This window comes from Pseudophryne corroboree, chromosome 4 (assembly GCF_028390025.1).
Source record: "Pseudophryne corroboree isolate aPseCor3 chromosome 4, aPseCor3.hap2, whole genome shotgun sequence".
NCBI classification, from domain to species: domain Eukaryota; kingdom Metazoa; phylum Chordata; class Amphibia; order Anura; family Myobatrachidae; genus Pseudophryne; species Pseudophryne corroboree.
Window position 1 is genome coordinate 313,677,208 of NC_086447.1, and position 22,906 is coordinate 313,700,113.

At 49.9% G+C, this 22,906-nt stretch overlaps 1 protein-coding gene across 1 annotated transcript in view; it reads left to right on the forward strand.

Annotated features, from left to right (window-relative positions):
• LOC134909439 (actin-like protein 6A) overlaps positions 1 to 22,906 on the forward strand; it is a 196,576-nt gene that overhangs the window by 146,665 nt on the left and 27,005 nt on the right. The window contains exon 11 of the mRNA XM_063916315.1: positions 16,736 to 16,816. Coding sequence (XP_063772385.1) covers positions 16,736 to 16,816 — 81 coding nt within the window. The remainder of the gene's footprint in view (positions 1 to 16,735; positions 16,817 to 22,906) is intronic.

Genomic DNA, 22,906 nt, shown 5'->3' on the forward strand with positions numbered 1-22,906 from the left:
AGGATACTATTCCACAATGTTTGTGGTACCGAAACCGGACGGTTCGGTCAGACCCATATTGAATTTAAAATCCCTGAACATTTATCTGAAAAGATTCAAGTTCAAAATGGAATCGCTCAGAGCGGTCATTGCAAGCCTGGAAGAGGGGGATTTTATGGTGTCTCTGGACATCAAGGATGCTTACTTGCATGTCCCCATTTATCCACCTCATCAGGAGTACCTCAGATTTGTGGTACAGGACTGTCATTACCAATTCCAGACGTTGCCGTTTGGGAGCAAGGAGTCACAATTATCCCATACTTGGACGATCTCCTCATAAAGGCGAGGTCCAGAGAACAGTTGCTAATCAGCGTAGCACACTCTCAGGAAGTGTTGCAACAGCGCGGCTGGATTCTGAAAATTCCAAAGTCGCAGCTGATTCCTACGACGCATCTGCCTTTTCTGGGCATGATTCTGGACACGGACCAGAAGAAGGTGTTTCTCCCGGCGGAGAAAGCTCAAGAGCTCGTGACTCTAGTCAGAGACCTCTTGAAACCGAAACAGGTGTCGGTGCATCGCTGCACGCGAGTCCTGGGAAAGATGGTGGCATCATACGAAGCCATTCCCTTCGGCAGGTTCCATGCGAGGATCTTTCAGTGGGATCTGTTGGACAAGTGGTCCGGATCGCATCTTCAGATGCATCGGCTGATCACCCTGTCCCCGAGGGCCAGGGTGTCTCTTCTGTGGTGGCTGCAGAGTGCTCACCTTCTCGAGGGCCGCAGGTTCGGCATACAGGACTGGGTCTTGGTGACCACGGATGCGAGCCTCCGAGGATGGGGGGCAGTCACTCAGGGAAGAAACTTCCAAGGGTTGTGGACAAGTCAGGAGGCTTGTCTGCACATAAATATCCTGGAACTAAGGGCCATATACAACGCCTGAGTCAAGCGGAGCCTCTGCTTCGCGACCAACCGGTGTTGATTCAGTCAGACAACATCACCGCAGTGGCTCATGTAAACCACCAGGGCGGCACAAGAAGCAGAGTGGCGATGGCAGAAGCCACCAGGATTCTTCGTTGGGCAGAGAATCACGTGCAAGCACTGTCAGCAGTGTTCATTCCGGGAGTGGACAACTGGGAAGCAGACACGACCTCCACCCGGGAGAGTGGGGACTTCATTACGAAGTCTTCACTCAGATTACAAATCGATGGGAACTGCCACAGGTGGACATGATGGCGTCCCGTCTCAACAAAAAGCTACAAAGGTATTGCGCCAGATCAAGAGACCCTCAGGCGATAGCTGTGGACGCCCTGGTAACACCGTGGGTGTTCCAATCGGTCTATGTGTTTCCTCCTCTTCCTCTCATACCCAAGGTGCTGAGAATCGTAAGAAAAAGAGGAGTGAGAACAATACTCATTGTTCCGGATTGGCCAAGAAGGACTTGGTACCCGGAACTGCAAGAAATGCTCACAGAGGACCCATGGCCTCTGCCTTTCAGACAGGACCTGTTGCAACAGGGGCCCTGTCTGTTCCAAGACTTACCGCGGCTGCGTTTGACGGCATGGCGGTTGAACGCAGGATCCTAGCGGAAAAAAGCATTCCGGATGAAGTTATTCCTACGTTGATAAAGGCTAGGAAGGACGTGACAGCGAAACACTATCACCGTATATGGCGAAAATATGTTGCCTGGTGTGAGGCCAGGAAGGCCCCTACAGAGGAATTCCAGCTGGGCCGGTTCCTGCACTTCCTACAGTCTGGAGTGACTATGGGCTTGAAGTTGGGGTCCATAAAGGTCCAGATTTCGGCCCTATCCATTTTCTTTCAAAAGAAACTGGCTTCTCTTCCTGAAGTTCAGACGTTTGTTAAGGGAGTGCTGCATATTCAGCCCCCTTTTGTGCCACCAGTGGCACCTTGGGATCTCAACGTGGTGTTGGGTTTCCTGAAATCCCACTGGTTTGAGCCACTTAAGACCGTGGAGCTAAAGTGTCTCACGTGGAAGGTGGTCATGCTATTGGCCTTAGCTTCGGCTAGGCGTGTGTCAGAATTGGCGGCTTTGTCATGTAAAAGCCCCTAACTAGTTTTTCTCTATCGTCCTAGTGGATGCTGGGGTTCCTGAAAGGACCATGGGGAATAGCGGCTCCGCAGGAGACAGGGCACAAAAAGTAAAGCTTTAGGATCAGGTGGTGTGCACTGGCTCCTCCCCCTATGACCCTCCTCCAAGCCTCAGTTAGGTTTTTGTGCCCGGCCGAGAAGGGTGCAATCTAGGTGGCTCTCCTAAAGAGCTGCTTAGAAAAGTTTTTTATTTTACAGTGAGTCCTGCTGGCAACAGGATCACTGCATCGAGGGACTTAGGGGAGAAGAAGTGAACTCACCTGCGTGCAGGATGGATTGGCTTCTTTGGCTACTGGACATTAGCTCCAGAGGGACGATCACAGGTACAGCCTGGATGGTCACCGGAGCCTCGCCGCCGGCCCCCTTGCAGATGCTGAAAAGAGAAGAAGGTCCAGAATCGGCGGCAGAAGACTCCTCAGTCTTCTTAAGGTAGCGCACAGCACTGCAGCTGTGCGCCATTGCTCTCAGCACACTTCACACGGCAGTCACTGAGGGTGCAGGGCGCTGGGGGGGGGGCGCCCTGGGAAGCAATGTAAACCTATTTTTTGGCATAAAATACCTCACATATAGCCTCCGGGGGCTATATGGAGATATTTAACCCCTGCCAGAATCCGTTAAAGAGCGGGAGACGAGCCCGCCGAAAAAGGGGCGGGGCCTATCTCCTCAGCACACAGCGCCATTTCCTCACACAGTTCCGCTGGTCAGGAAGGCTCCCAGGCTCTCCCCTGCACTGCACTACAGAAACAGGGTTAAATCAAGAGAGGGGGGGGCAAAATTTGGCGAAATTGTGATTTTATAAAAGCAGCTATAAGGGAGCACTTATTATAAGGCTATCCCTGTAAAATATAGCGCTTTGGTGTGTGCTGGCAAACTCTCCCTCTGTCTCCCCAAGGGGCTAGTGGGGTCCTGTCCTCTATCAGAGCATTCCCTGTGTGTGTGTGCTATATGTCGGTACGTGTGTGTCGACATGTATGAGGACGATGTTGGTGAGGAGGCGGAGCAAATTGCCTGTAATGGTGATGTCACTCTCTAGGGAGTCGACACCGGAATGGATGGCTTATTTATGGAATTACGTGATAATGTCAACACGCTGCAAGGTCGGTTGGCGACATGAGACGGCTGGCAAACAAATTAGTACCTGTCCAGGCGTCTCAAACACCGTCAGGGGCGTTAAAACGTCCTTTTACCTCAGTCGGTCGACAGACACAGACACGGACACTGATTTCAGTGTCGACGGTGAAGAAACAAACGTATTTCCCTTTAGGGCCACGCGTTACATGTTAAGGGCAATGAAGGAGGTGTTACATATTTCTGATACTACAAGTACCACAAAAGAGGGTATTATGTGGGATGTGAAAAAACTACCTGTAGTTTTTCCTGAATCAGATAAATTAAAGGAAGTGTGTGATGATGCGTGGGTTCCCCCCGATAGAAAATTATTGGCGGTATACCCTTTCCCGCCAGAAGTTAGGGCGCGTTGGGAAACACCCCTTAGGGTGGATAAGGCGCTCACACGCTTATCAAAACAAGTGGCGGTACCGTCTATAGATAGGGCCGTCCTCAAGGAGCCAGCTGACAGGAGGCTGGAAAATATCATAAAAAGTATATACACACATACTGGTGTTATACTGCGACCGGCGATCGCCTCAGCCTGGATGTGCAGAGCTGGGGTGGCTTGGTCGGATTCCCTGACTAAAAATATTGATACCCTTGACAGGGACAGTATTTTATTGACTATAGAGCATTTAAAGGATGCATTTCTATATATACGAGATGCACAGAGGGATATTTGCACTCTGGCATCTTGAGTAAGTGCGATGTCCATATCTGCCACAAGATGTTTATGGACACGACAGTGGTCAGGTGATGCAGATTCCAAACGGCACAAAGGTGTATTGCCGTATAAAGGAAGAGGAGTTATTTGGGGTCGGTCCATCGGACCTGGTGGCCACGGCAACTGCTGGAAAATCCACCGTTTTTACCCTAAGTCACATCTCTGCAGAAAAAGACACCGTCTTTTCAGCCTCAGTCCTTTCGTCCCTATAAGAGTCATATCTGCCCAGGGATAGAGGAAAGGGAAGAAGACTGCAGCAGGCAGCCCATTCCCAGGAACAGAAGCCTTCCACCGCTTCTGCCAAGCTCTCAGCATGAAGCTGGGACCGTACAGGACCCCTGGATCCTACAAGTAGTATCCCAGGGGTACAGATTGGAATGTCGAGACGTTTCCCCCTCGCAGGCTCCTGAAGTCTGCTTTACCAAGGTCTCCCTCCGACAAGGAGGCAGTATGGGAAACAATTCACAAGCTGTATTCCCAGCAGGTGATAATCAAATTACCCCTCCTACAACAAGGAAAGGGGTATTATTCCACACTATATTGTGGCACTGAAGCCAGAAGGCTAGGTGAGACCTATTCTAAATCTAAAAAAATTTGAACACTTACAAAGGTTCAAATCAAGATGGAGTCACTCAGAGCAGTGATAACGAACCAGGAAGAAGGGGACTATATAGTGTCCCGGGACATCAGGGATGCTTACCTCCATGTCCCAAATTTGCCCTTCTCACTAAGGGTACTTCAGGTTCGTGGTACAGAACTGTCACTATCAGTTTCAGACGCTGCCGTTTGGATTGTCCACGGCACCCCGGGTCTTTACCAAGGTAATGGCCGAAATGATGATTCTTCTTCAAAGAAAAGGCGTCTTAATTATCCCTTACTTGGACGATCTCCTGATAAGGGCAAAGTCCAGGGAACAGTTGGAGGTCGGAGTAGCACTATCTCGGATACTGCTACAACAGCACGGGTGGATTCTAAATATTCCAAAATCGCAGCTGTTCCCGACGACACGTCTGCTGTGCCTAGGGATGATTCTGGACACAGTCCAGAAAAAGGTGTTTCTCCCGGAAGAGAAAGCCAGGGAGTTATCCGAGCTAGTCAGGAACCTCCTAAAACCAGGAAAAGAGGCTTCCTACGAAGCAATTCCATTCGGCAGATTTCACGCAAGAACTTTTCAGTGGGATCTGCTGGACAAATGGTCCGGATCGCATCTTCAGATGCATCAGCGGATAACCCTATATCCAAGGACAAGGGTGTCTCTCCTGTGGTGGTTACAGAGTGCTCATCTTCTAGAGGGCCGCAGATTCGGCATTCAGGATTGGATGCTGGTGACCACGGAGGCCAGCCCGAGAGGCTGGGGAGCAGTCACACAAGGAAAAAAAATTCCAGGGAGTGTGATCAAGTCTGGAGATTTTTCTCCACATAAATATACTGGAGCTAAGGGTAATTTTATAATGCTCTAAGCTTAGCAAGACCTCTGCTTCAAGGTCAGCCGGTATTGATCCAGTGGGAAAAACATCACGGCAGTCGCCCACGTAAACAGACAGGGCGGCACAAGAAGCAGGAGGGCAATGGCAAAAACTGCAAGGACTTTTCGCTGGGCGGAAAATCATGTGATAGCACTGTCAGCAGTGTTTCATTCCGGGAATGGAAACTGGGAAGCAGACTTCCTCAGCAGGCACGACCTCCACCCGGGAGAGTGGAAACTTCATCGGGAAGTTTTCCACATGATTGTGAACCGTTGGGAAATACCAAAGGTGGACATGATGGCGTCCCGTCTGAACAAAAAACGGGACAGGTATTGCGCCAGGTCAAGAGACCCTCAGGCAATGGCTGTGGATGTTCTGGTAACACCGTGGGTGTACCAGTCGGTGTATGTGTTCCCTCCTCTGCTTCTCATACCTAAGGTACTGAGAATTATAAGACGTAGAGGAGTAAGAACTATACTCATGGCTCCGGATTGGCCAAGAAGGACTTGGTACCCGGAACTTCAAGAGATGCTCACAGAGGACTTATGGCCTCTGCCGCTAAGAAGGGACTTGCTTCAGCAAGTACCATGTCTGTTCCAAGATTTACCGCAGCTGCGTTTGACGGCATGGCGGTGGAACGCCGGATCCTAAGGGAAAAAAGCATTCCGGAAGAGGTCATTCCTACCCTGGTCAAAGCCAGGAAGGAGGTGACCGCACAACATTATCACCACATGTGGCGAAAATATGTTGCGTGGTGTGAGGCCAGGAAGGCCCCACGAAGAAATTTCAACTCGGTCGATTCCTGCATTTCCTGCAAACAGGAGTGTCTATGGGCCTCAAATTGGGGTCCATTAAGGTTCAAATTTCGGCCCTGTCGATTTTCTTCCAGAAAGAATTGGCTTCAGTTCCTGAAGTCCAGAAGTTTGTCAAGGGAGTATTGCATATACAACCCCCTTTTGTGCCTCCAGTGGCACTGTGGGATCTCAACGTAGTTCTGGGATTCCTCAAATCACATTGGTTTAAAACCAGTCAAATCTGTGGATTTGAAGCATCTCACATGAAAAGTGACCATGCTCTTGGCCCTGGCCTGGGCCAGGCGAGTGTCAAATTGGTGGTTTTTTTCTCAAAAAAGCCCATATCTGTTTGTCCATTCGGACAGGGCAGAGCTGCGGACTCGTCCCCAGTTCTCTCCCTAAGGTGGTGTCAGTGTTTCACCTGAACCAGCTTATTGTGGTGCCTTGCGCCTACTAAGGACTTGGAGGACTCCAAGTTGCTAGATGTTGTCAGGGCCCTGAAAATATAGGTTCCAGGACGGCTGGAGTCAGGAAAACTGACTAGCTGTTATCCTGTATGCACCCAACAAACTGGGTGCTCTTGCTTCTAAGCAGACTATTGCTAGTTGGATGTGTAATACAATTCAGCTTGCACATTCTGTGGCAGGCCTGCCACAGCCAAAATATGTAAATGCCCATTCCACAAGGAAGGTGGGCTCATCTTGGGCGGCTGCCCGAGGGGTCTCGGCTTTACAACTTTGCCGAGCGGCTACTTAGTCAGGGGCAAACACGTTTGTAAAATCCTACAAATTTGATACCCTGGCTAAGGAGGACCTGGAGTTCTCTCATTCGGTGCTGCAGAGTCATCCGCACTCTCCCGCCCGTTTGGGAGCTTTGGTATAATCCCCATGGTCCTTTCAGGAACCCCAGCATCCACTAGGACGATAGAGAAAATAAGAATTTACTTACCGATAATTCTATTTCTCGGAGTCCGTAGTGGATGCTGGGCGCCCATCCCAAGTGCGGATTATCTGCAATACTTGTACATAGTTACAAAAATCGGGTTATTATTGTTGTGAGCCATCTTTTCAGAGGCTCCGCTGTTATCATACTGTTAACTGGGTTCAGATCACAGGTTGTACAGTGTGATTGGTGTGGCTGGTATGAGTCTTACCCGGGATTCAAAATCCTTCCTTATTGTGTACGCTCGTCCGGGCACAGTATCCTAACTGAGGCTTGGAGGAGGGTCATAGGGGGAGGAGCCAGTGCACACCACCTGATCCTAAAGCTTTACTTTTTGTGCCCTGTCTCCTGCGGAGCCGCTATTCCCCATGGTCCTTTCAGGAACCCCAGCATCCACTACGGACTCCGAGAAATAGAATTATCGGTAAGTAAATTCTTATTTTCATATGGACAGGACAGAATTACGGACTCGTGCGCAATTTCTGCCGAAGGTGGTGTCATCTTTTCATTTGAACCAACCTATTGTGGTGCCTGCGGCTACTCGTGACTTGGAGGATTCCAAGTTGCTTGATGTAGTCAGGGCTTTGAAGATCTATGTAGCCAGGACGGCTGGAGTCAGGAAGACTGACTCGCTGTTTATTCTGTATGCATCCAACAAGCTGGGTGCTCCTGCTTCAAAGCAAGCTATTGCACGCTGGATCTGTAGCACGATTCAGCAGGCTCATTCTGCAGCTGGATTGCCGCATCCAAAATCAGTGAAAGCCCATTCCACAAGGAAAGTGGGCTCTTCTTGGGCGGCTGCCCGAGGGGTCTCGGCATTACAGCTTTGCCGAGCAGCTACTTGGTCGGGTTCAAACACATTTGCTAAGTTCTACAAGTTTGATACCCTGGCTGAGGAGGACCTTGTGTTTGTCCATTCGGTGCTGCAGAGTCATCCGCACTCTCCCGCCCGTTTGGGAGCTTTGGTATAATCCCCATGGTCCTTATGGAGTCCCCAGCATCCACTAGGACGTTAGAGAAAATAAGATTTTACTCACCGGTAAATCTATTTCTCGTAGTCCGTAGTGGATGCTGGGCGCCCGTCCCAAGTGCGGACTTTCTGCAATACGTGTATATAGTTATTGCTTAATAAAGGGTTAAGTAATGTTGGCATCCATTGTTGATGCTCTGTTGTTGTTCATACTGTTGACTGGGTAAGTTTATCACAAGTTATACGGTGTGATTGGTGTGGCTGGTATGAGTATTTTTTATTGAAGAGAGTACAGACTTACATCAACGTATACACACACGTATGAACATGTCAACAGTAAACGGCTAAACATAGTGGCGTACAGAAATATGAAGAAAGTGTGGCCGCGTGGTCAATATTTCCAAAGTCTGCACTAACAATTTTAAAATAAAGAACATTAGAAGAAAACTGACACAGAACGAGAAAAATAATATAAGAGAGAAAGGTGAGCGAGCCGAGAATGCTAAGAAAAGGAGGGAAGGATATGTGAAAGAACAGAGATATTCAAATATTCAGGCCCAGGGCCCCTGGCCATTAGGCTCCCTTCTCAGTTCATGTCATAGAAGAGGTATAGGTCTTGTATGACTCGGAGGTCTTATACTCTATCCAAGGCAACCACGTAGCAACAAACTCAGATAGTCTATCCCCAGCGGTCAGTAATATATCTTCCATATTCATGTAATAGTCCAGTCTGGAGAACCAGGTACAACATGTAGGAGGGCTGGAGGACCTCCACAGAACGGGTATTACTGCCCGGGCGGCATTGCCCAGGTATCTTAATAGTGATGACCTATAGGTAGAGAGAGGGGTAGTGGAGTGGTTCAGTAGCCAAAAAGCCGGGTCTGAGGGGACAGGAGCATGTATAATAATACCAGAAATGGAAATTACATCCCCCCCCCAAAAAGATTTAATAAGGGGACAGGTCCACCTGATATGCAACGAAGAGCCTAGGTCTTTATGACATCTCCAACAGGCAGGTGAGATAGATGGGGAAATAGTGTGGAGGAGGGTAGGGTGCCTGTACCATCTCATCAATATCTTATATTGCGTTTCTCTGACCTGTATGCATATAGAACTCCTATGGGCTTTAAGAAAGATAGAGTCCCATTCCCTATCTGAGAGTGAGATGTTCAGGTCTCTTTCCCATTTCTGGGTGAAAGGAGGAGGGGCCAAGGAGTCAAATGCACTTAGGAGTCTATACAGGGTGAATACCGTGTGTAAGGGGTTCAGGGGCGCAACACACATCTTTTCAAATGGGGTCAGCTCCCGGGATGCTTGCCGGTATATATTATCCGTATATAGGAAGTGCCGAACTTGCAAGAACTTCCAGAAGTCAGTCTGCGGAATCTCCCATTTTGCCCGAATATCCGAGAATTGCTTAACCCCTGATGGTTGAACTAGCTGACCTACTCTAAAAAGTCCCTCCAGCGCCCAGTTTCGATTAATAACCCAGGGAGAGTCCAGGTGGGAAAGCCGGGTTGCTCAAAAAGGAAGTAAGGGGGCCAAATACAGAGGAAAGGGCCGGTCGTTGCCTCATCCCCCTCCAGAAGGAGAGCGTAGGGGAAACAGTCGGGTGAGGGAGCGGGAGTTTGGGTAAGGTCGGGAGCCAAGGGAAAATTTCGGGGTACATCTGGACACACAGGCCCTCTAAAACCACCCACTGTTTCACCTCCCGACTCCTGGTCCAGTCCAAGACCCTGTTCAGGAGGATTGCATGATAATAGGTTTTGATATCTGGGAGTAGAAACCCACCCTTTTTAGGCGGGCGAGTCAGAATGGTTCTACCAATTCTAGACCTCTTACATCGCCAAATGAATTGTTGGATTAAGGATCTTATAGTCTGGAACCAGGAGTCTGGGATCTGAATCGGTAAGGTCTGGAGGAGATAGAGCAACTTGAGTAGTGTGTTCATTTTTACAACATTGATTCTGCCTAGCCATGAAAGATTGTGGTGTTGCCATCTGCAGTAGTCGTTTCTAATGGCCTGGATAATAGGGAGGAAGTTTAGAGACATCAGACGCGATAGGTCGCTGGAAGGTTGGACTCCTAGATACGTGATGTGGGAATCTCTCCATATAAATGGGAAAGTGGATTTCAAGACAGTTAAAATCGGTGGAGGGATTGAAATATGGAGGGCATAGGATTTGGACGTGTTGACTTTAAAACCTGAAAGTGAGCTGAAAATGTCCAGCTCACACATCAGGTGGGGGAGTGAGTGGGTGACAACTGTCAGCAGATCATCTGCGAACAGAGCAAGTTTATATTCCATGTTGCCTACTTGAAGCCCCTTAATACAGTAATTCGCTCTAACAGCTCTGGCCAAGGCTTCGATACATAGAACGAAGATCAGGGGGGACAAAGGACAGCCCTGTCTCGTTCCATTGCTTATAGAGAAATTATCAGAAAGGATCCCATTAACCCGCACTCTAGCCGATGGCTGTGTGTAGAGTGATGATATTCTATGGAGGGCTTGTGGACCAACCCAATGTGCTCCAGCACCGCCCTCATGAAGTCCCAATTGACTCTATCGAAGGCCTTTTCGGCATCTGTAGATAGCAGGACAGAAGATGTCCTGCTGCTAGAGGCCAGATGTATAAGGTTGAGTATCTTTGTCGTATTATCTTTTGCTTCTCGGCCCAGAACAAAGCCCACCTGGTCACTGTGAATGAGTGATGGGAGAAACTCGTTCAACCTCAGAGCCATCAATTTCGCAAAAAGTTTGAGATCCACATTGAGCAAAGAAATGGGCCTGTAGCTGGAGCACACTGAGGGGTCCTTCCCCTGTTTAGGAATCACAGTGATCTGAGCCTCTAGAGACTGACGTGTGAAGTGTGTATATGCGGAGATGGAATTAAAGGCCTGTAACAATCTGGGGGCTAGAGTCTCCTTAAATGTCTTATAATAGGTGGCAGTAAAACCGTCCGGGCCTGGGCTTTTACGAAGGGGTGTGGAAGAGATAACCTGTTCCACTTCAGTTAGGGTGAAGGGAGCTACTAGGGAGTCACGGGCGGAGAGTGGCAACTGCGGGAATGCCACCTTAGCTAAGTATTTCCTGGCTCTCAACATATTAGAAAGGGAATCGTGGGCCGGAGAAGGGTCACCTAGGTTATATAAGGTAGTATAGTAGTTTTTAAAACTCTCTGCTATCTCCGGTGACTTAAAGCAAACCGAGCCCGCACTATTTTTCATAGAGGGAATAAAAGAGGCCATTCTCTGGGATCTAAGTGTGCCTGTGCTAGCAAGCGTCCTGGCTTATTTCCCCATTTATAATATTTGCTGTTACATTTACGGAGAGAGGCTTGGGTTTTATTATTGAGGGTTGTCCGGAGGTGTATCCGGGCTTCGGACAGCTCCGCCAAATCGGCGGGAGACAGGGAGGATTTATGGCGGGCCTCCAGAGAGTGGATTTTATGTAACAAAGCGGTGATTAAGGCCACTCTATTCTTCTTCACGAAGGAGCCTAACTGGATCAATTTACCTCTTATGACACATTTGTGGGCCTCCCAGACAGTGATTTTGGATAGATCCCCCGTATCGTTAATAACAAAGTACTCTGATAACGCCTTGTCTAGTTCTGATTTGCAATACTCATCGTGTAAGAGGGATTCATTAAGGCGCCAGGTCCAAGGGCCGGGGGATCGGGAGGGGGCCGAGAGAGATAGGAATACCGGGGCATGGTCCGACCAAGTAATGGAGCCAATAGAGGCGTCCACTAATAAGGGGAGGTGTCTATGGCTCAAAAACAAATAGTCTAGGCGTGAATAGACCTGATGTGGGTGTGAGAAGAATGAGAAATCTGTCAGCGGGATGTGTGACTCTCCAAGAGTCAGCTAATTGAAGTTCATGAAAGACCTTCCTAACCTGTCTGTTTTTGTGCAGAGAATTTAGGGGCTGGCGGGGACGTGTCAATGGTGGGGTCCATGGACCAGTTTAAGTCACCTCCCAAAACAACAATACCCGTCATAAGGGCGTCTAGTCGGGGAATTTGGGACCGGAAGAAGGACAGTTGGCCCTGGTTTGGAGCATAGAGTGCTATGAGAGTGTACGCCTGAGAAAATATATTGCATTGGACCACCAGCAATCTCCCAGGAACTAATTTATGGACAGACATCAGTCACTTGTAGAGCTTTAGAGAAAAGTATAGCAACCCCTTTAGACTTACTTTCGGGATTATTGGAGTAGAAAGCGAGGGGAAAGCTATGACTTATTAACGTAGGTCTGCGAGCAGAAATCTTAAAGTGCGTCTCCTGAATCAGGGCCACATCTACCCCGTCTGACCGCAGTGTCCGAAACAAATGGGACCTCTTTTCAGCGATGTTAAGACCTTTAGCATTTAATTGAGGCAAATTTAAGTGTACCCGGGGCAGACATCAAATCGTTTCACAGCACAGGATAGCAAGAGACTCGGACCGGTGGTCACCAAAAAAAAAAAAAAAAAAAAAACAATACAGAAGAGAGAGAAAGGAAGAAGAGTAGGACACAGAGAATAGGAACATCATAAACAAATAAACACCCGCAATGGGAGAGCAGGTAAGTATGTATACCAGCTTCCCCATAGGGCACAGCGGCCGTGTGCGGGACTGGGGCAAGGGAGTCACCCCCACAGGCACTATATCTAGTATAACCATTTTAAAACCAAGCAAACATTAGTAAGAATCGGCAGCAACATCTAACTAATCACTAATATAGTCACAACACTCTACTCCAGGTCTGTTGGCAAAACCGGGGGGGACACAGTGAAGCGGAGCAGTAGTGGCGCGAGGCCATACAGAACGTGTCGCACCCGGCGTGCCACAGCTGGAACATGCAAGCCTCCTGCATAAAGCAAGGAGGTCTGGTTTACAGGGCAGTGACGAACAGTTTCTTCAGGTAGTGGAAGAGTCCTGGCACGCGGGCAGGGTTTTTGAAGCTTTCTTCTGAGAATTAGTTACAACTTGCCATGGTGCTCCATTCCCCGCAGGTTGGGGTGGGTGTAGATCCGGGAGAATGAAGTCCCAATCCGGGATCTTCAGAGGTGGGAGACTGAGAACGGAGCAGAAAGTGGGGAGATCGGAGGGAGTTTACAGGGTGTGTATCTTCCCCGAAGCAGATACCTGTAGGCTGAAAGGGAAACCCCATCGGTACTTCAGTTGTCGCTTGCGGAGTTCTTCTGTAAGGGGACGGAGGATCTTTCTTTGTTGAAGCGTATGCCAGGAGAGACCCTGGAAGATGGAGATTGGGTTACCATTAAAGTCCAGGTCATCTATGCGGCGCACTTTGCTCATAATTTCCTCTTTCTGAGCGTAGTAGTGCAATCGACATATAACATCCCGGGGCCGGTCAGAGGGGAGCCCCCTCGGTTTGAGGGCGCGGTGAGCCCTGTCAAAGACTATGGCGGGAGCCGGGTCTTTATCCAAAACTGCGTGGAATATTTTCGTCAGGGCATCAACTAGGCCTGTCTGGGGGACGTCTTCTGGGATACCTCTCACCCGGACATTGTTCCTCCTATCTCTATTGTCCAAATCCAACACACGAGTCCGCAGCGACCGGATTTCCTCAGATTGAGCTTTAATGACATCCGTTAGGGACCCCAGAAAGGCATCCGCAGAGTCACGATGGTCCTCTAGTGTGGACACTCTATCTGAAAGCTGCGAGATATCATGTTTGATAAATGCAAGCTCTCTACGCATGGTGTCTTGGAGGTCCTGTTAAGTTGGAAGCGTTTTCATAAACTGCAGGATGTCTTGAAGAGCGGTGTCGCTGTGGACGTGTGGGGCAGGGTGCTCCATCGCTAATGGGGAGGCAGGAGAGACGGATTGACAGGAGGAAGGGCTTGAGGGGGAGAGATCTCCAGAAAGCGCAGCGGGAGTGGGTTGTAAGAACGATCTCATTCCTGGCTGGGACACGGTCTCCCTAGGTTGTGTCGTATTACTTTTCTTTCTCCCGGATCTGACCATGCTTAAAGGAGGACAGGTGGTTAAATGATAGCATGTGATGGCGCGGCCATACGCTTAGTGCTGCTCAGTACGCCGCGAAGTGCCTACAGCATGGTGACTCCCAGTGGAATGGCACTAGCACGCCATTAATTAATATCAGAGTAAGGTGCCTGTAGATTAGCACAGAACAATACACAGTGAGGCCACTGGTGGTGTAGGGAGAGCCTCCTATATCTGGCCAGCTGGCAGTAAAGGGCAATGAGGAGGGTGAATGCTGGCAAGGGGGGTACACACATAGACGACCAACTACCTTGAGTGGAAACCAGTCATGGGGTGTGAGCAGGGTATGGGTGCTGCAGCATACAATTCCAGCCGCCTATGGGGTGAGAGAAGGGTCTGCAGCAGCCTATATGCCAGCCCTGGCTTCCGTGCCTTTATAACATCTGCGGCGGGGGCGGCCGGGAGATCAGAGCCGTGGTGTCAGCAGCAGCTGCGGGCCTCAAGCCGCATCCGCGGCGCGGGTAGCCGTACGGGTCTAGGCGCAGGGGGAGGCAGCGATCCGGCCGGCAGGAGGTAGGGGAGAGTTCCTCACCGCACTGTGGAGCGGCCGTCTGGTCAGTGCGGCTCCCGTCTCCCTCCGTCCCAAGCTCCGGGCCTCTGTTAGCAGTGGTGCGGTAAGATGGCCGCAGGTTGTTGTGGGCTGCAGGGGGGTGCGGAATGAAGCCCAATCCTCCGGGCTACGGATGCAAGGCCTTCAGCTGTGAATCCTCCAGGGCCTCCTCGGGTGGATAGGATGCCGAGGCACTGAGCGGTAAGCAGGACAGGTCCGCCCTCAGCTCGCACGGAGCGTCCGGGCGGTCTGGTGGGCCAGCAACAGAAATTTAGGCCCCGGCTTTAGACTGGCGAGCAGGCCTCGTTCCGCAGGAGCTTCCCCGGCGTCTCCGATGGAAGTGGGCAGTAGTAGGGGGTAGAGGAAGGAGTGGGGAGGATGAATCAGGCATAGGGTAAGGTTGAAACAGGCCAGGAAGGTATATTAATTAGATGAAAAGCAGGAGCTGATGGATGCTACAACTGCTCACCTCCAGTGCCAGGCCACGCCCCCCACCCCTTAGTGTTTTATGCAGAGCCGGCCCTAACCAATTTGATGCCCTAGGCAAGATTTTGGCTTGTGCCCCCTACCAACGCTGCTAGTTCCACCTCTGACCCCCAGTCCCAGCACAGATTACATCAGCTAGGGGCGGATTGGGATGGGAAACCAGCCCGGGATATTTATGGAAGGAGCCCTAATGGGAGCGGGATCTGCTGAGGAGGTGGGGTCTGTCAAGGACAGGATCCCTACTGATAGGGTCTGATTCCGAGTTGCATGCAGTTGCTGCCTTCCCTGCGTTTTTTTGATGCAGTTGAATCTGTACTGCAACTCTGTATGAACACATGGGTGGTACACAAATACATTATCCCCAACAGGAAAAAACAAACCCACTGACCCTTGATAGGAAAAAAAAATCAAAACATTTGACTGTACAGGAAAAAAATAAGTGTCCTCCACAGAAAAATAAGTGCCGCCCCCAGGGGGGAAAAACTGGCCCCAACAGAAAACAATACGTTTCGGTGGCCCCAATAGGGAAATAAATAAAAAAACATTAAATATTAGCCCCCACAGGAATAATATAAAAACACATTGGCCTCCACAATGAGAAAAAAAAAAAAAAAAAAGATGGAAAATATGTCCCTGGGTTTGGGGGTACTGGATCTAGGAGGCCTTGAGGTAGCATGGACAGTGTATGTAGCTGGGACAGGGGGTCGGCAGGGTATTGTGTGGTATGTATGTCCCTGGGGGGTGGGGATACTGTATATCTAGGAGATCAGGGGGGCATGTTCTGGAGGCCAGGGGTTAGTGAGGATTGCAGATGTGCCAGAAGCGGGGGTGGTTGTTAGGGTGAGTACTGTACAGTGAGGCCTGGAGAGCAGCAGGGGGCTGGCTGGGAGTAATAGTGGTAGGGGGCAGGCTGAAAGGGGACCAGCCCGGGAGTGGTAATAGTGGGAAGCAGTGGGCAGGCTGGGGTAGTGGTAGTGTGGTAAGGGGACAAGCTGGGAGAAGTAGTGTGCGATGCAGGGGTCAGGATGAGAGCAGTAGTGGGAAGTAGGGCAGGAAAGGAGAGGAAGGAAACAAGAATCTCACCTTTCCGCAGCTCCTGGGTCCCGGCCGCCGTTGCCCGTTCCATTTGACAGCAGCAGCCTCTCACAGGAGGGAGTGCTGCAGTGTCCCGTTCCTCTGGCACCTACGCAGCAGCGTCGGCACACTACTCTGCGCCACAAGGGTCATCTGACCTAGGGCACAGCTGGACCATTCCACATACACACAGGGCTGGGTGTGGCGATAGAGGATGAGGAAGGGAGGGGACACTATCCGGCAGCTCAGTTAATTGGAGTCCGGAGCTTCCGGTTTGTTGCCAGCTGTGAACTTTGAACTGGCTCTGGGCTTGGGGTGCATGCCCTAGGCACTGCAAATGCCTTAGGCATTTGTCTACTTTGCCTATGCCTAGGACCTGCTTTGGTTTATGGTGAGTTTTAAGTATGGTTCAAGTGAACATTGCTGCCTTGTGTTTAAATGTATGTTGTACCTGTAGCAAACAAGTTATCAGTGTGTTTATAAATGTACACTTTTTATTTTTTCTCTTCTTGCTGCAGGGGTTGTCTGGTAACACTATGCTTGGTGTCAGTCATGTTGTCACCACTAGTGTTGGAATGTGTGACATTGATATCAGGCCGGTAAGTTTGTGTCTCCCACATAATGGATGTGGAACAACATACAAATGACTACACTTCTCAACTTACCCCATCTTACAAAGGGTCTGTAACATTACCACATGCTATAAAATGTACCTGCAAATACCCCATGGTGTCTCGTTCTACACAATATATGTTTGAAAGCACTGTTCCCTAAGTGTCCTAGCTCTACGTAGAAGCACAGCAGATTTTTAAAACCTTAGATGAAATGGAGACCTTTACCAATCAGCTTCTAGCTAACATCTAGCACAGTCTCTATAAATAGTCAGTGATTGGTTGCTATGGGCAACTTCTCCACTTTATCTCTCTAACGTTTTTGATGTTTCTGCTGCGGGGTACACTGGGCTCCACAAGTCTGGACAATGGGGTGTAGAGTAGGATCTTGATCAGAGGCACCAACAGACTCAAAGCTTTGACTGTTCCCAGAATGCACAGCGCCGCCTCCTATATCACCTCGCCTCCCAGCACAGGAGCTCAGTTTTGTAAGTTGGTGCTGCAGTAAGCAGGCACTTAACAGAGGGGCTGCTCCAAGCAGCCCTGAGAAAAGCTTTTTATGAAGTAAAAAGTAAAGACTTCAAGGGCAGCAGCGGTGGTAAATGTCTTGTGACATTCACTGCTCCAGCTCTCCCCAGCGGCGCTCTACACTCCCGAGCCCTGGTTGCCGGGTACCTACAGCGGAGGCTCTGGTTTTCTTCATGTTAGACACACACGGCTGAGGCTCTCCAGGATGGCGTGGCCGCGCTTCGGGAGGTGGTAAGTGGGTCCCGCTCGCGGGACCCGGTCTTTATCGCGATTCAGGGCGGTCAGTGGGGAGGCGGGCTGCATGCGCTGGCGGTGGACACTGGCAGTACAGGCGATCCCACTATATCACCAGGGCATGGGCGCAGGTCGGGTTTTCTCTCTAAACCACTTCTTATATCGCCCACAGTACCCGGTGGTTTTGCCAGCAGAGGGGATAAGGCTTAGACCTGAAGCCCCTCCCCCAGCCCCAGGGCGCCATTTCTAGCAAGTGTTCCCACCCTGGAGCTGCATATCTGTCTTTTCCTCAATCCCAGTCAGTGTCTGCGGCGCCATTATCCCTCTGCTCACTGTTCCTGGGACTGCTTGGGCAAATCCTCCTATGTAAAGCCGCCTGGTTGTCAGCACTGTGCCTTTACATGACACTTATGTCTTCTACATGCCTTTTTAGACAGTGATAGTTAAGAAAGAGTGCATTTAGTCAGGGTTTTATAGTACAATTACCCTGTGATATACATCCAGTTCTTACTGTGTACTGTTATATCTACTGTTATATAGCTGTGTAAGCTAGTCCAGTGCAGTATTATTGTCAGTAATAACCTCTGCATTGTACAAACTGTGACCTTCTGTGTGTGCATTTGATAGCTGAGTGGTGTCCATTTCGTGTCTTTCACTCAACTTCCTATCCTTATATTTCATAACCTGAGGGGGCTTGGTGCGTCAGGTGTTATCTAATATAGGATTTTCACAAAGATATACTGTATTACGTATTTCTCTGACGTCCTAGTGGATGCTGGGAACTCCGTAAGGACCATGGGGAATAGCGGCTCCGCAGGAGACTGGGCACAAAAAGTAAAAGCTTTAGACTAGCTGGTGTGCACTGGCTCCTCCCCCTATGACCCTCCTCCAAGCCTCAGTTAGATTTTTGTGCCCGAACGAGAAGGGTGCAAGCTAGGTGGCTCTCCTGAGCTGCTTAGAAGTAAAAGTTTAAATAGGTTTTTTATTTTCAGTGAGTCCTGCTGGCAACAGGCTCACTGCATCGTGGGACTAAGGGGAGAAGAAGCGAACTCACCTGACTGCAGAGTGGATTGGGCTTCTTGGCTACTGGACATTAGCTCCAGAGGGACGATCACAGGTTCAGCCTGGATGGGTCCCGGAGCCGCGCCGCCGGCCCCCTTACAGAGCCAGAAGAGCGAAGAGGTCCGGAGAAAGCGGCGGCAGAAGACGTTCCTGTCTTCAAATAAGGTAGCGCACAGCACTGCAGCTGTGCGCCATTGCTCTCAGCACACTTCACACTCCGGTCACTGAGGGTGCAGGGCGCTGGGGGGGGAGCGCCCTGAGACGCAATAAAAACGATATAAAAACCTTATATGGCTAAAAAAAATGCATCACATATAGCTCCTGGGCTATATGGATGCATTTATCCCCTGCCAGTTTCCTGAAAAAAGCGGGAGAAAAGGCTGCCGTGAAGGGGGCGGAGCCTTTCTCCTCAGCACACAAGCGCCATTTTCTTTCACAGCTCCGCTGGAAGGACGGCTCCCTGACTCTCCCCTGCAGTCCTGCACTACAGAAACAGGGTAAAACAGAGAGGGGGGCACTATTGGCAGCTAATATATAAATACAGCAGCTATAACAGGGAGTAACACTTATGTAAGGTTATCCCTGTATATATATAGCGCTCTGGTGTGTGCTGGCAAACTCTCCCTCTGTCTCCCCAAAGGGCTAGTGGGGTCCTGTCCTCTATCAGAGCATTCCCTGTGTGTGTGCTGGGTGTCGGTACGATTGTGTCGACATGTATGAGGAGGAAAATGATGTGGAAGCAGAGCAATTGCCTGTGTTAGTGATGTCACCCCCTAGGGAGTCGACACCTGACTGGATGGTAGTAATTAAAGAATTACGTGACAATGTCAGCACTTTGCAAAAAACTGTTGACGACATGAGACAGCCGACAAATCAATTAGTGCCTGTTCAAGCGTCTCAGACACCGTCAGGGGCGCTAAAACGCCCGTTACCTCAGATGGTCGACACAGACCCTGACACGGATACTGAATCCAGTGTCGACGGTGACGAGACAAACGTAATGTCCAGTAGGGCCACACGTTACATGATCACGGCAATGAAGGAGGCATTGAACATTTCTGACACTACAAGTACCACAAAAAAGGGTATTATGTGGGGTGTGAAAAAACTACCAGTGGTTTCTCTATCGTCCTAGTGGATGCTGGGGTTCCTGAAAGGACCATGGGGAATAGCGGCTCCGCAGGAGACAGGGCACAAAAGTAAAGCTTTCCGATCAGGTGGTGTGCACTGGCTCCTCCCCCTATGACCCTCCTCCAAGCCAGTTAGATTTTTGTGCCCGGCCGAGAAGGGTGCAATCTAGGTGGCTCTCCTAAAGAGCTGCTTAGAAAAGTTTAGCTTAGGTTTTTTATTTTACAGTGAGTCCTGCTGGCAACAGGATCACTGCAACGAGGGACTTAGGGGAGAAGAAGTGAACTCACCTGCGTGCAGGATGGATTGGCTTCTTGGCTACTGGACATCAGCTCCAGAGGGACGATCACAGGTACAGCCTGGATGGTCACCGGAGCCTCGCCGCCGGCCCCCTTGCAGATGCTGAAACATGAAGAGGTCCAGAATCGGCGGCAGAAGACTCCTCAGTCTTCTAAAGGTAGCGCACAGCACTGCAGCTGTGCGCCATTTTCCTCTCAGCACACTTCACACGGCAGTCACTGAGGGTGCAGGGCGCTGGGAGGGGAGCGCCCTGGGAGGCAAATGAAAACCTATTTGGCTAAAAAATACCTCACATATAGCCTCCGGGGCTATATGGAGATATTTAACCCCTGCCAGAATACACTAAAGAGCGGGAGACGAGCCCGCCGGAAAAGGGGCGGGGCCTATCTCCTCAGCACACAGCGCCATTTTCCTTACACAGCTCCGCTGGTCAGGACGGCTCCCAGGTCTCTCCCCTGCACTGCACTACAGAAACAGGGTAAAACAAGAGAGGGGGGGCAAAATAGTGGCAAAAATTATATTATAAAAGCAGCTATACAGGGAGCACTTATTATAAGGCTATCCCTGTCATATATAGCGCTTTTGGTGTGTGCTGGCAAACTCTCCCTCTGTCTCCCCAAAGGGCTAGTGGGGTCCTGTCTTCGTTAAGAGCATTCCCTGTGTGTCTGCTGTGTGTCGGTACGTGTGTGTCGACATGTATGAGGACGATATTGGTGTGGAGGCGGAGCAATTGCCAAATATGGGGATGTCACCTCCTAGGGGGTCGACACCAGAATGGATGCCTTTATTTATGGAATTACGGGATAGTGTCAACACGCTAAAGCAGTCGTTTGTCGACATGAGACGGCCGGACAATCAGTTAGTGCCTGTCCAGGCGCCTCAAACACCGTCAGGGGCTGTAAAACGCCCTTTGCCTCAGTCGGTCGACACAGACCCAGACACAGGCACTGATTCCAGTGGCGACGGTGACGAATCAACCGTATTTTCCAGTAGGGCCACACGTTATATGATTTTGGCAATGAAGGAGGCGTTACATTTAGCTGATACTACTGGTACCACTAAACAGGGTATTATGTGGGGTGTGAAAAAACTACCTATAGTTTTTCCTGAATCAGAAGAACTAAATGATGTATGTGATGAAGCGTGGGTTGCCCCCGATAAAAAGATGCTAATTTCAAAGAAGTTATTAGCTTTATACCCTTTCCCGTCAGAGGTTAGGGCGCGCTGGGAAACACCTCCTAGGGTGGATAAGGCGCTCACACGCTTATCTAAACAAGTGGCGTTACCCTCTCCTGAGACGGCCGCACTTAAAGATCCAACAGATAGGAGGATGGAAAATATCCAAAAAAGTATATACACACATACAGGTGTTATACTACGACCAGCTATAGCGTCAGCCTGGATGTGCAGTGCTGGAGTAGTTTGGTCAGAGTCCCTGATTGAAAATATTGATACCCTGGATAGGGACAATGTTTTACTGTCTTTAGAGCAAATAAAGGATGCATTTCTTTATATGCGTGATGCACAGAGGGATATCTGCACACTGGCATCACGGGTAAGTGCTATGTCCATTTCGGCCAGAAGAAGTTTATGGACGCGACAGTGGTCAGGCGATGCGGACTCAAAACGGCATATGGAAGTTTTGCCGTATAAAGGGGAGGAGTTATTTGGAGTCGGTCTATCAGATTTGGTGGCCACGGCTACAGCCGGGAAATCCACCTTTTTACCTCAAGCTACTCCCCAACAGAAAAAGACACCGACTTTTCAACCGCAGTCCTTTCGTTCCTTTAAAAACAAGAGAGCAAAGGGATATTCATATCTGCCACGAGGCAGAGGAAGGGGGAAGAGACACCAACAGGCAGCTCCTTCCCAGGAACAGAAGCCCTCCCCCGCTTCTACAAAAGCCTCAGCATGACGCTGGGGCTTCTCAAGCGGACTCGGGGGCGGTGGGCGGTCGTCTCAAGCATTTCAGCGCGCAGTGGGCTCACTCGCAGGTAGATCCCTGGATCCTGCAGATAATATCTCAGGGGTACAGGTTGGAACTAGAGACAGATCCGCCTCGCCGTTTCCTGAAGTCTGCTTTACCAACGTCCCCCTCCGAAAGGGAGACGGTTTTGGAAGCCATTCACAAGCTGTACTCTCAGCAGGTGATAGTCAAGGTACCTCTTCTACAACAGGGAAAGGGGTATTATTCCACTCTATTTGTGGTACCGAAGCCGGACGGCTCGGTAAGACCTATTCTAAATCTGAAGTCCTTGAACCTGTACATAAAGAAGTTCAAGTTCAAAATGGAGTCACTCAGAGCAGTGATAGCGAACCTGGAAGAAGGGGACTTTATGGTGTCCTTGGACATCAAGGATGCGTACCTCCACGTTCCAATTTACCCCTCACACCAGGGGTACCTCAGGTTCGTTGTACAAAACTGTCACTATCAGTTTCAGACGCTGCCGTTCGGATTGTCCACGGCACCTCGGGTCTTTACAAAGGTAATGGCCGAGATGATGATTCTTCTTCGAAGAAAAGGCGTATTAATTATCCCATACTTGGACGATCTCCTAATAAGGGCAAGGTCCAGAGAACAGCTAGAGAGGGGATTAGCACTGTCTCAAGAAGTGCTAAAACAACACGGCTGGATTCTGAATATTCCAAAATCCCAGTTAATGCCGACAACTCGTCTGCTGTTCCTAGGGATGATTCTGGACACGGTTCAGAAAAAGGTTTTTCTCCCGGAGGAAAAAGCCAAGGAGTTGTCCGAGCTTGTCAGGAACCTCCTAAAACCAGGAAAGGTGTCTGTACATCAATGCACAAGAGTCCTGGGAAAAATGG